Source organism: Phasianus colchicus, chromosome Z (genome assembly GCF_987193195.1).
Source record: "Phasianus colchicus chromosome Z, bPhaCol1.hap1.1, whole genome shotgun sequence".
NCBI lineage: Eukaryota > Metazoa > Chordata > Aves > Galliformes > Phasianidae > Phasianus > Phasianus colchicus.
Window position 1 is genome coordinate 50602067 of NC_143476.1, and position 14363 is coordinate 50616429.

General features: G+C 42.7%; 1 protein-coding gene across 1 annotated transcript; it reads right to left on the reverse strand.

The window, feature by feature from the left end:
- Positions 1-7834: 7834 nt before the first annotated feature.
- CTSL (cathepsin L) lies at positions 7835-13216 on the reverse strand. The gene is made up of 8 exons (XM_031598537.2): positions 13101-13216; positions 12411-12546; positions 11935-12057; positions 11693-11848; positions 11133-11357; positions 9422-9590; positions 9003-9120; positions 7835-8246 (listed from the first exon to the last, which is right to left on the reverse strand). The coding sequence occupies exons 2-8, from the start codon at positions 12534-12536 to the stop codon at positions 8147-8149; spliced, it is 1017 nt and encodes a 338-aa protein (XP_031454397.1). The 5' UTR covers positions 12537-12546; positions 13101-13216; the 3' UTR covers positions 7835-8146.
- Positions 13217-14363: the final 1147 nt, after the last annotated feature.

A 14363-nucleotide genomic window follows, 5' to 3' on the forward strand; every position in this document is an offset into this window, starting at 1 on the left:
AAAAGTCTTAATTAAATGAAATATGTAATTATGTTAAGCAAAAAGAGTGAAACCAGATATTTAGGACACTTCAAGTGCACAGCACATTGACTCCTTTATTACCCCTGTCTCCTCCAGCTCTTTTCCACATCTTATCTAAGATGGACTTTTTTTTTTATCATCTTGTCTTAAGTAATTCCTGCTCCATCGCTCATTTCCTGCTCCATGCTCCCAGCCATACTCAGATGAGGTTTGATTAGGACCTCACCGTGAACTACATTAGGACATGGACAGAAGTTAAAAATACCCCTGGCAAGAAACCCCAGTGGTTATTTTTAAACTTACATGTATGTTCTGTTACTCATAGAGAAGTCTCACACTGAATAAACACAGGTGTAAAATTATATGGAATGGGTATTTACTTGCAGGCATTGTTATCACAGAGGCTTGGTTGTGATTTCAGCCTCAGCACTCTCTCTACAGCTCTCTATCTATTTCTCTGTGAAGCAGTGTCAACCTGCCTATGACCAGCATGTACACCATGTACTTCTGACTCTGTCCTTTGTTACGTGCTTTCTGAAAATCTGCTATCAACACAGCAACACTTAAATCCTGGAGAGTGAAGTGGAAGGAAAAAAAGCTGGTAGGGTGTAGGTGACAGCCAGAGGAACTATATAACAGTGACTGTAATTGTGCACTCTGACCATGAGAGCTAGTGCACGCTGTATGTATATATTTACACGCATATGTAGTCTCTTTCTCTCTTCCCCTGCATCTCCATACAAACACACCTGTAGCAGGTAAATTCGGCATTACGTTGAGAAATCCTGTTGCATTTCTAAAACAGGAAATCTAAACCCAAGCATAATTTGAGACTTATCTCTGATGTTTGCAATACCTGTGCCACATCAGAAGTGGGGTCACTAGTATCTGCCCTGTTTCCAAGGACCAGGAAAGAAGACAGGGACTTGGTAATCCTCTGAGTCCACAGGGACTCTAACCACTGCTTTTAAGGACATGCTAAAATAAAGATCACGTTGCGGGTGGTATGCATACCCTAGTGACTAAGATCTGTGTTTCTGTGTGAACTGATAGACCACTGTCTGCATACTGCAATCTTTCAGGCATTCAGTGCCTTATCCTCAGCGTAAATGCATTTGAACTGTCTGACTCCATAGCAAAATCTGCATGCAATCCTAGGCACTCTTCAGTACAGAGCCCAGCACTGTATGCCTGATATTTCAAACAGCTGCAGCTCCGATAGCTGCTGATGCACAGACAACACAACTCAGCACCTGCGGGCTGCTGGGTGGCAAAGAGAGATCAGTATCTGCTCTGAACAGAAAGTAATCTCAGCTCAATAAGCAGCCTGTGCAAACCCCAAACACAGATTAAGTAAGCAGCAACTATCTATGGTGTGCACTGTGGTTTTTCTTCATCAAGTCCCACTCTAACCAACATAACCTGAAGTTTTCTTATATATTTACATGGTTGCTATTATGTGTGGTGAAACCTTGCCAGACAGAGCAGGGGAGAGGGACAAGGGGAGGGGCACAGGGCTGGAAACAGTGTGGCAGTGCTCTAGAAACGAGGTTCCGGATTGCACCAGCTCACATCTCCAGGCTTGGAGATGACCCCTTTTAGTCCACCAGTCCAGAGTTCAAAGTTTCCCCTCCCAGTGTCTGACCAGTTCAGACTGTTCCCTCAGAGCTGTCTGGCACAAGCCACAGGGTTGTGGTGCAGGGTTGTTATCTGCAAAGTCCTTGTGTTTGTTGAACCACAACTTCTCGTGGTCAGCTGCATAAGGACAGCTGGAAAGGTGAGAAAATGATTCACAGTATTTCATTTTTTTAAGGATCTAGAAGTCACATGTAGTGATTGGAGAGGTGAAAAGAGGACACAATAGCAGCTGTCTCCAGAGCTGATGCAGAACAGGGAACCCAGCACCACTGGTGCTGACTGAGCTCAGAGTGAAGGCACTTCGCTTGTGGAAGAAGCTGGTGCTTTACATTACATCTCAAAATGACACCAATTTCAGAATGTATTTTCACCTATTTCAGAAGTAAAATAAAAGCAAACCACCTACAGTGGCTGTATCCAAACACACAAACAAACAAAGAAACAAAAAAACCAACAACAACATAGAGACCCCCACCGCTAATAAACAAGCAGTTGTTTTGCATGTTACTTGGACTGGAAATTAAACTCGCCTGAGTAGCCAGGCACAGAGAAAAGCAGCAGCCTCGTGACTAAAATCACAAGGCTGGGGGTTAGAAACAGAGCTGGACTGGCGTGAGGCCAGCAGGCTGCTGCCTCAGCACCTGGTGCAACAGAACAGTGACTGCAGGCCTGCAGCAGCAGCACAGCCCAGCTCAGTCGCCAAGGGTATCCTAGCACCCACCTGAGAGAGCAAGAATGCTGAAATGGGAATGCTGCTTGTAACTGGGCTTTGAGCATTTACATCACAAGTCTGGTTTTTATCCTGTTTTCTACAAAGCATGGAAGTTATCTTGCTATTTAATAAAGGTAGCTGATATTTCTAGAGAAACATCAGGCAAAAATTATTATCATACATAAAATGAAAGCCGTGTATCTCAGGATAATTACAAGGAAGAGTTAAGAACTTAGTTTAAGTAAATTTGAGTTACCCAGTTGGCTTATAAAGAAAAAGGAGTGATCAGTGCATATAGAGCAGAAATGAAAGATTAACCAGAGAAAAGATGACAAAGTTGTGAAAACCTGCAGGACATTAAAGTATCTGTTTTCCTTATATACCTAGGGTCTATGAATTGAGAAGCTTAAATGTAAATAAAAATTAACACATCGACAGAGGGCCTTCATTCTAACAGTCATCAAGAGGAACAGAAGCACACATTTTGAGAAGACAATGCCTACTGCTCCATGCCATCATGGAACATGCTCACAAACTATACTCATTTCTACTGGAAATGCTTTCCAGCTTCTGTTCCTTGTTTGCTGCACAGATTTGATTTCAGCAGATGTGACAACAAAGATCTAAACCAAGCTTGTATTTGGATTATGCATGACTTCACTGAGCTGATTTTAACACTTGATGGAGCGTAATAGATAGGTATTCATGTTGGGATCCATCCTGCGGAGTTGCTCCCCCGGAGCTCAGCAATTCGCATCATGGGTTTGCAGGATCCTGTTCATCAGAAGCTAAGTGGGTCTCTGGTGGCAGCTTTCGTAGTTCTGACCACGGCTGTCGAATGAGGACGTTCAACGAGTGCACTTGCAGAGCGCTCACTACAAGAGCTGCGGACTACGGTGAGGCAGAGCCCAGGCATGACTGCTCGCTACACCCTAATGGTTCTCGCCTGCATTACAATGCACTGTCAGCAAATGCCTGGGAAGGAGGAAGCCAGCTTCTCCCCACACCCAGCAACAGCGGTCACCGCCACGTGCCCCAGCAGTGTCACTTGGTACAGGCAGGCCGGGCGCCTGCCAGGTGACGCATTGTGCTTCACCTTTCTGGTAACCTCATTTCCTGTTTTGTCCCTGCATGGACAATTTTCTCCCTCTTTTAACAAAATAGCATGATTTGTCTTTCTAACACAGGGAGATAAAAAGAAGACTGACTGCTCAATGAAAGGAAATCAGGGGAGATAGGTGAAGGAGAAAGGGCCAGACAGACAAAAGTAGGGGTTTAAAGTTAGTGAAAGACAAGCTATATGCTTACCTTTTGGCTCTACTGGAGTTACAGTGGAAAAAAGCAAAGGCAGCGTTGTCTCAGACTCACAAGCAGCTGCTAATCAACTGTACAATCGGCAAGCAGATTCACTGCTTTGGCTTTTTCCTCTCCCATCTTTCAGCTGCATGTTAGTTCAGATTAAAAGCCTGGGGAGAAGAGGGATTTCCTTGCTTTTGGATTTACAGAGCACTTAATAAATGGGACTACAAAGTTTCTTGAATGCACACAGATACTGCAATTGAAATAACATTTCACAGTGATCCATAACCACAGGTATGCTTCTTGCTCTCTTACTCTGAGAGAGATGTGAGGGGCAGGAACCAGACCTATGGTACCACATCTAAAAATGCATGCTGATATTTCTAGACATTTACCTTGAGCACGACTTTATCGAGAAAGGCTACCAGATTGCATTGAGAAGTAGCTTTGGGGTCTCCTGGAAAAGGTGAGAACCATAGATTAATAATACAAAGCAACGTCATTTTAAAAATAAGCCAGTTTTTTTAAAATATATTTTTAATAAAAAATTTAATATAAAATTTTTAATATAATTTTTTTAAATATTTATTTTAATATAAATGCCTGTCTTCTTGGTTTCTTTGTCCCTTGACTCACTAAAATTGGTAGCAACTCTTCAACAGACATGTGTAATGAAAATAAGAAGTACTGCAGAAATCAATTTTCAAGACAATTGGAAGGTGAATATTTATACAAATTAGCATGATGAGAAAAGAAATAAAGCACAGTCAAGTTCCCTGTAAACGCAACTGAAGATTCATTTTCTGGGGTCCCTAAAATAACAAAATTAACCCATCCGTGGATCTTTTGCAAATGGACAACCCTCACCCTCCTCAAAGCTCCCAGTCTATATGCAGAGAAACATTACCAAATGTCATCAAGGTTCATTTTTGTGAATGGGATTTTTCTGGAGGGAATTTGAGTCTGATTGTATCCTTTTATCCATGTGCTTTAGGTATCCCTGCACTTACCTGAAACGTCAATAATAATTTTAAGATTCAACAGAGTGGAATGAAAACAATTTTGTCATGGCTGTTCTTAAAAACATTTTGAAATTTTCTTGCCTGCATAGATCTGGTAGGGGGATAGTGGGCTTATTTAATAACACTGTAAATTTTCAGAAATTGATTAAACATCAGTAGTTAAAGTAAAGTGAAGTTCAATTTTGCTTAACATTTACAGATAGAATGAGAAAATGACTACTGTATAAGAGAAAAGGAATACATTCTTACATGATGGTTAAATCAATTTCTCATTGAAATTCAAAGAAGGACTGCTTCACGTGCAAGAGGAATAATTTCTTTTCCTGGCTTTCCTTGCCTTACAAATACTTCTGTTTAGAATCCTATAACCATCTACAAAGAATTACAGTCATTCACCAAACAAACTGGAGAAATTGTTATTCTTATGAGACTCTAGGACAAACCTGATCGAAGAAGCACCAACATGCAGAAACGCAAGTGCAAAATTTCTTTTCTTCCCAAATATAATTAAAACAGTTCATTTTCACAATGTAGATGAAGGCAAGCAACGATGGCAGTTTAATCATTGTACAGAACTGTCATCTACCAAGCATGTGGCATAGTACTCAAATTATGTATTTAGATATGCATGATGTAAGATTCCATTAGCAAAATCAATAGCTTCAGTGCACACAGGACCTGAACAGGACAGTCTAGTCAGGACATTTTAATGGCAAGAAGTGCACTAGGATCTTTTAAAGTAATACACAAAAATGAAACTCCTGTTATCAACATAAATGTTATTCAAAAGAAAGTCTTCAAAATCTTTGGAAACAAATATGTAGGAACATAGACATCAAGAGCGTTAATAGCCCATAGCTTTTCTGGAGACAACACAGGAGCTTTATGTGTGCATACATAACACGTTCGCTTTGTCTTAGGAAAGGAAAAACACTATGGATACACCACTTTCCCCAGTAGGACATATGCCCACTAGCTGCTTTATAATGGTACTTCTACAGCAAACAATACAGTTCTTTAGAAATAAGGCAAACACAATGGATTTAAAAAAAAAAAAAAAACAGATTTAAAACAATTCTTGAAGTGCAACAGGTTTAAATTTCTACCACTGGGCTTACATGCAGTGGACACAAATTTTATTGTTTACAGTATCGTGTAAGGAAACCTAGGTTGAAGCTTTTACTTAAAATGTCTGTGTAAATATCCAGTTATCTGCATGACGCATTTTACCCTGTCAGCTTCTTGATAATTCCATTCAGAAGGGAGGATGTACAGCCAGAATAGTCAGCAAGTTTTAGTGCATACAAATAGCTGTTTTACCATGTTGGTTTTAAGTCTATCTATAGGCTGATGCCTCTTTTGTGAGCTACATTTCCATTTATATGCATATGACTTCAGAAAGTTATTTCCTCTTCTTTTCCTCTCTGTTCATAAACAATATCCTCTTTTCCCATCAGCTTTTAGTAACCTTGGCTTTTATAATCAAATACCTTTCATCTACTGCTCTTTTTTTTTTTTTCTTTTGCAGCTCAAGGACTAGCAGGATTGAAGTTGAGCTCACACTGCACTTAGTATTTTATCTTATCTGAAGAAAGGTAGAAAATTAGTAATACTTTATGTCCAGCACTTAAGTGTTGAGAGAGACAGGTTTCTGTCCACTCCCAGTGCTAGGGATGAAAGAATGAAAATCAGCTAATGCATATGGAGCTTATGCAGCCAGTTTCCTGGCATCATGAATGTAGCCTACTTACATTCTCTTCCAAGCATAATCCTTATGGGTACTACCAGTTGCTTTCCTTTGTTTCCTACATAGCTTCTACCAAGCAGTGTGGATGTTCTCCATAACAGGTTTAACAAGTCAGCATAATAGCTCAGTTCCAACCAGTGCTTCTGGCTGACACTTATTAAGTAGCCACTGAAGGAGGCTCTTCCTTTAGAAAAAAATGTTTGCAAGGAGATTCAAGTTGAAAAAAATTCATCTGTAAACAGCACAAGGACACACAGTTGATTAAGTTTCATTAATGAATTTACTTAAAACTTAAGCAATTAAGTTTTAGCTATTCTATATTTCTGAATTCAGCTTTCCCCTCTCCCCCTCCTCCAAGAAGGGCTTAAGAATTGCTACCTTAAAACTTACTTTCTCCGCAATAGGGAAATTCTGCTTCCATAACTTCAGGTGTTCCCTTGAGTATATGACTTGCAGACTCAGGAAAGATAGCGTACATGAAAACTTATGGCTTTATGAAACCTGAACCTACACTAGCTTCCTTCCACTTTAGCCAAAGTACAAAAATGTGAGTCAACACCTTGAATACAAGGTAAGCCTTCCCCCAGCAGATGTTTTTGTTGTCAGTTCCACAGAGTACAGGAACTATAGGTATCCGAAAGACATCAACAGTATAGAACAGCTAGTAGCAATGTTTCAGTATCAGAGATCTACAGAGGACAGTTCTCTCAGGTTATAGTACAAGTCACTACAGTGCAGTCAGGAAACAAGAACATCCAAGGAATAAGCAGGAGAAGCTAACTAGGGCCTAACTAGTTCCTACAGGAAGAGTCCTTCCCCCCACCCCTTCTTTCCCTAACTAGAGCTGGGGCAGAATGGGAAATAGTAAACTTGCCAACAACTAAGCATCAAGCTTTCTCGCTGAACTCTTGCTTTGGATCTTCTCGTTTTACCCCATCATGTTCACAAGGAGACCAAGGTTTTAAATACGCTCATATGAGGTAGCATGAAGAAAGACTGGGGTTAGAAATTTGGTATTCTGGATAAGAAATAATTAGAGGCTGAACATAGGGCATAAAAATATTTGATCTTTGTTATAAAATAGTAAGAGCCCATAATATTGCCCCGGGTCATAGGACAGAGCCAACATTCTCTTATAACAATATTCCAGATTAACAAGTAGTTTCAAAGAATGAGCATCCAATTTCAGTCATTTCTGCTTTTTCCAGTGAAGACATTTTTCTTCTTTCCCTTAAAGCTGTATCAAATACTACACTCCAGTTTATAAAAGCTGTTCATCATTCTCAAGCTGCTTTTATGTAATTGATAGAACAACAGACATTCACTAGCAGTCCTGTGCAGGACATTTAAATGGTGAGCTCCAAGTGCAAAGAAAGACCAAAAGCCAGTCATCTGTACACACTAAATTAAGTGTTTATTTAAAAAGTAAACCTTTGGGCACATTCCTAATTTTAAAAAAGGAAAAAATACATAGAAGAATCTATTAGATTAAGCAGTTAAAAGCCAGCAATATTACAAGCTGTTTACATACCAACATTTACATTAATTCAAAATAAGTGGCATGTCACCAACATGTAAAACAGACTTCAAGAGTCTTAAAAAAAAAATCAAGTTGACTTTTGAAGAATACAAGTCTACCACCTGTGTGTCTGTGTTTGGTCATTCAGTTTATTATCCCCTTTTGCACTGAAATGTCCAGTCTTCAAATTATACAAGTGGATAACTAGCAGCTGTTGCGATTCCACAGTGGTTCTTCCTGTCTTTGGCCATGTAGATATATCCTTTGTCACCCCACTTCTCACCCCAGCTGTAATCAGAAATAAAAGGTTTATTTTCATATTCCAAAAGACTTCCTTACTATTCCTCCATGAAGTGTATAAACTGAGAACTGCCATCCATATTCACAGGAAATTATATATATAACAGAAGGACAAAAAAACAAAAAGGGTAGTGCAGCTGTATATGGAGGTTTCTGCCTCACAGGAGGATAATTTTGAACTACGGGTGCTGGAGCTCAGACAATGCTCCCAGCCAATTTTAACATAGGACCCAAGACTGCAGACAGCATGAGGGTGGTGTCCCACTAATGCTGAGACTAACTCATGTGATATGCCCTTTGGCATTCTTTTTTTTCCTTCCAGCCCAGGAGGATAACTACATTCTGAAAATTCAAATGTTACTTTATTTCATACAGTGAGTAGCCCCACTGCTTCTGAAATATTCATGATCCCCCATTGCCACAACCTGTTTTTCCTTCTGCTCTCCTATGCACTATCACTTCAGTGCATCTACTCTATGCATGGGCTAATCTTTCACCAAGTTTCCTTGATCCCTCAAATCAGCTCAAAACACAGAGAAATGCAATTGCTCTCAGAGCCTACCTTACTAGCAAGTTAGCAGCCTAAGCTGACTTTTAAGTTCTACCGAATACCCTAAAAACAGTCTCCACATGTTCATATGTAGATTTTAATTTCTGTTGCCTCCTCACACCCCCCCTAGGCCAAAAGACAAACTACCCACATTCCTCCCACAGAGTATGACACACATAGAAAAAAAGTTTTACCTGTTCTTAACAATCCAGTATTTCTTTCCATCTACATCTTCACCTTCAAAACCATATCCTACAACCAGAACACCATGGTCCAAGTCTTCACTGCTACAGTCTGGTTCATAGTAGATACCTAAGGAAGTATAAGATCACACATGAACAAACTGCTCTACTAGAATCCTTGTGTTCAAAACTGTGTCGATTAACTAGAGAAGCTGTGCAGAGAGGGAAGTGAAATGTATCTACGGGAGAAAGTAAGCAGCAAGCACAAGCATATACAAGAGAAGTACAAAGTGTGGGAATCTGGGCTAGAATTAAGAGGACTCATATGTCCTACTTCACAAACTCAGATTTTTTTGCTCTTAAACTGAAGAGTGAGTGATTACTGAATACTCAAGAAGTTCTCTTCATGCAAGTTACTAACAAATCCCCACCTGACTGATAAAACTGGAATGAAGAGTGGCCAGCATCAATAGCAACAGATACTGGACCCACAGCTGCTACTGCTTTCATGAGAGCTCTTTCATGTCCTTGAGGGATGTCAACAAAGCCAGTATCATTAGCAGCATTGTACTCTGCCTTGTAGCGACAATCTTCATCATCCTGAATTAAAAGAAATAAGAAAACTACTAGTTACTACATAGTTCTCTACTTTACACACAGGTGAGCATAAGAACTACCAGACATACCACAAGTTCACTGCATTGAAAGCAAGACACTGAAAGAAGACCAGACACAACTAGGTCCTTCTCAAAGCATTCCTAAATCAAAAGAAACTGCTTCTGAGTTATTTATTCAGAGATGCAGAAAAAGGAAAAAAAAGCATAGGGTTGAGAAGCCCACAATGAAAGGTTTACTGGGATGCAGAAGACCTTTACATCTAGGAACACTGCAGTCTCTAGTAGGGAAGACAAATTTCATTTGAGAAAACAATGTCCAGAATGCATTAATAGGCAAAGAAAGAGAGCCAAGTATTCATTAATTACAAAGCAGTCCAGAAACTGCTAATTGAGCAAGCATTTAAATCCACAGTCTGTCTGGAAAACCATGAAGAATGACTTGGAAATTACTCATTTTTAATGTATGAGCTTACAGTATTCTTGTATTTTGGGCTTCTTTACATTTTTCTTCACACACAGTGAAGCCTGAACTGTGTGTGTCACAGGCATTTGTTTCAGGAAAGGGGTCAAGTCGGGACATCTGGCAATTTGATATAAAAAAAAGTATGCATGTCCCTGCTTCATCTGTGTGATGAAACTAGAACTTGAGTTGCCTTTCCAACTAAAAGAACATGGGCCACATGCCTCAGTTGTTTACTTCTCATACTCAGCAAGTTTGTACTTCCTATAAACAACCAGAAGTGCTGGAAGAGACAAGTTTAAAAAAAATTACAGGATACAGGCAGATAGGAATCCAAATCCTTCAAAGTTATTCACAGTGAACGTCACTGCTACTGCACATTCAGTCAACAGAAGACAAACTGCAAGGAAAGTCTCTAGAGAGCAGCAGCACTGAAAGTAGTAAAAGCCCAAACATTAAGACTTACATGACACCACCATTTATTACTGCCCTTTTGTCTTCTCATGCCTGTTTAACTTTTGATAGATCATGAGAAATCTGCTCGTTACCTGCATTTATGCAGATTCAGCCCCAAAGTAAAAATATAAGACAGTCAAATCTAAGAAAATCCAGACCTGCTGCAAGAATTACTTGGTCTGTGGGAAATAACCCATAATAGCTCAGTTATGAAAAGCATAATTGAACCCCTACGACTAAGCAGCAGTTTGACAAGAACCAAGTCTTGGTTTGGTGTGTCATCAAAGATAAGGTCTGGCATCTGACAGGGAGAAGCAATAACGAGATTTGCTCTAGTTTTTCCAGACGGTCTGGTAAGATTTGATGATCTTTATGGTCTTTTCCAACCTGAGCAATTCATGATTTTGACCCCCAAAGATCAGTGCAGTATGTGACTGCTACAGAATCTGGGGCAAGCAGTCATCCTAGATTTCTTTAGAAGGATGCAAGAAGAAAAGGAGATGTACTGATGGCTATTTAGCCTTTATGTTTTCCAGGTATTTGTTTCCCAACACTTAGAGTTTACACAATAGATGCTGCATCTGCAACATGTTCAGCTATGACATTTACCTTTGCAGTGTATGGGTAGGATTCCTCTGAATCAATTCCCCCATTATCTTGTACATACTGGAAGGCCTGGTCCATGAGACCACCATTGCAGCCTTGATTTCCTTCTGGGCGGGAGCAGTCCACAAGATTCTGTTCACTGAGCGAAACAAGTTTCCCAGTTTTTCTGAAGTGCTGGCCTTCAAGAGCTCCTGTTGTGCTGAAAGCCCAGCAAGAGCCACACTGACCCTGAAAGTAAGAAGCAAAAATCACAAGTGGTTATGTTGGATATATTAAGCAATTACAGTTCCCATGCCATTGATCTAAGCATTAGAAAAGCAAAAGCCTCAAGACTAACTTCAGTTTCATGATTCTACTACGCTCAAGTAGAGACACTGTTTTAGTTTTATTTAGCACAGAAGGACTCCTTAATAGTTCTAATAAGGTACAGAATTTTACTAAAATGGAACTTAATGCAGCATGCTTGCACTAGGGTTCAAACAACTCAACAACATCTCTCCTCTATGAACATGGAGGCAGCATTCAGGAAACTAGTTAAAAAAAAATCAAACGACACAGAATACCTGATCTTTAACTGGAGTTACATATCCCTTCTCTCTCCAGTCTACAGATCGTGGTGCTTCAAGGAAACTGGGCTCAAGAAACTGGGATCCTCTGTATTTCCTTTCTGACTTCTTGTGTATATAGCCATTCATCAGCTGTCTGAACTCCTCCGTCGTCTAAAGAAAATTTAAGACATGAAGTCACCATCGACTATACTATACACTGCTGTTTAGAAATGAATGTTTCATGCTTATGTACATACCATGTCACCAAACTGATTCATCCCCAACTTATAACTGTGTTTTCCTAATGAGTGATCCAGGTTATGGAGTTCAATCATTTTCAGATTCTTCTCCCACACCACTCTCCTCCAGCTTTCCTCTCTCTGAGAAGCCAGAAAAGCAGCATTTCAATGAGAAAGTTCAAAATTTCACTCAAGTGATGGCATGCTTTGTTATAGTTTGTATACCCAGGCAAATATGAACTCCTCTTAAAAAAAAAAGAGCTGGCACACTTCCAGAAATGGTTGTTCTGCCACTCTCATATGAAAAGCATAACTGAGCAGTCACATGAACAAAGCAAAGGGATTCAGGAAGAGAGAGGCTTAATTCAACAAATACAGATCTTGGCCAGCTTTAAAACAAAGCAGTCATGACTCAGCTGATGGGGCCCAGCCGAACACGCTCTGCATTTGCTGAGCTGAACACACATCCCAGGGGCCACCCTACAGGCACTCACCTCATGATAATCTTTACTGTGCCAGGACTTCCACAGCTGCCAGTGGCTGTCCAAATCGGGATCTAATCTCGGTGCAGCAAAGGCCAGCCCCAAGCACAGGGACAGGATGGTCAGACACACGTTCATGTTGACAAATCTGCCGGAAATTGAGCAACGCCCATCGGGCAAAACAATATAACAATATGCACACAAGCCCTGTTTGCCTCACAGCCTCTAACGCTGAAATACCCGGCTTGAAACAAATCCGTTCACAGCAGAAGACTCGGTCTCCCCTCTTCCTTTACAGGAGGGAATAAACAAGATGGGCACAGACCCCGAAGAGCTCTCGGACCGGAGAAGAAAGCACTCCGCTCCTCCCCCAGCCCCCTACTCAAGCTTCGGAACCCGACCCTCACCACCCCGGCACCCCCGGCCCGAGCGGACAGCCAGGCTGCAGTCGCCCTCCTCGCGGCCACGGTCGGCCCTCGAGGCCATCCCGCCCCTCCGTCCCAGCACGCCGGGCCTCGGAGCCCCTCGGCTGCGGCCGTAAACAAGGGCGGGCGGAGCGGCCCAAAACCAGGGCCGGCGGCGGGGCGGCTCAGCGGGAGACTGGCCGGGAATGGCGGCCCCATTCCTACGCGCCGGCAGCGCCTGCGGCGGCGGGGGCCCGCGGAACCCCGGCAGTGCCCGCAACCTCTTCACGCAGCTCACCTCGATCGACACGGGGGCAACAAACCAACCCACGGCACCGCACAGCCGGCGGCGGCACGGCCGCCCCCTCCTTTTATAGGCACCGCGGCCGTGCCCGCCCCACCGCGCCGATTGGCGGCAGCGCCGGGACTCGCCCCGCCCGCCCGCTCGGGACGGGGCCGCGGCTGAGGTCGAGGTTTGCGCCGGGGCCCTGCGAGTGCCGCCGTCGGCTGCGGTCGGGCGGGGTCGGGCCGTGGGGCTGCGCGCGGAGCTCGGCGAAGCGGTCTGTGCGCCGCCCGGACACCGACGGGAGGTTGCCCGCCTCGGTGGCAATTGCCCGCCCCGGGTGCCCCGGCTGTTATTTTAGGCGGTGTTTGCGTTGCGATGCCGAGTGCTGGCAAGCGAGAGAGGGGTGGAGTATTGAGGCTGTTGGGAGTTCGATGTAAAACTCGTGATTGACAGAGCGTAAGGCAACAAATCTGGAAGGAAAGGAAGAAAGGCCTGTTGTTTGGAACCGCAGGAACACAAGTGCGGCCCCACTGGTGGCTCTTGGTCAGATCGAGCCGATGGGCGGCCCGGGAGCCCTCGTGTCGTCCCTTTGAAGCTCAGCGGCCGGCTGGGGCACAAGCCAGGCCGCGTGACTTCACTGGCTCTTCCCCACCGCTTTGTTTCTTTCCGGACAGGTGCTGGCCTTGCTGCGGCCAGTTCCAGCCTGGGACACTGCTGCTGCTTGCTGGAGGTTTCTGTACACTTGTTTCAGAGCACAGTTTTGTTCCTGATCTGATGCCAGGCACGTGTGAGGAGCATCTCTCTCACACCCAGGTGTGCTGCAGCGCTCGCAGTTACACTAGTATGAGAAGCGCTTCAAAGAAAGTCCTTCCCTCCCCCCCCCCCTCCCAATTTAATTTTTTTCTTGCCTCTGGACCTGATATAATAAGAATCATGTACTTCACCACATTATGGCTAGTGGTCATAGAGATAGCGCCTAGTAGTGTCTCCTGAAAAGCAGTTTGTGACATCGAGAGTTGGGGCACGAGTGAGATATTAAACCATTTGCATGTGGACTTAGTGTGGGAGCAGACAGGCCTTGTTTTTTAACAGGGTGTTTGCCTGTAGAAGTAGAATAACTGTAGGAGCTATGTGAGGCTCCTCTGTAAATTCTTGTGAAGACAGCATTTCTGATTGCTTTCCCTTACAAACATGGAGTAAAATGCAGGGCTTGTGAAGTGTTGCACAACAAAGAAAAGGCAGAAGTCACATGGTAGGTGTTTCTCCCTTTTTTGA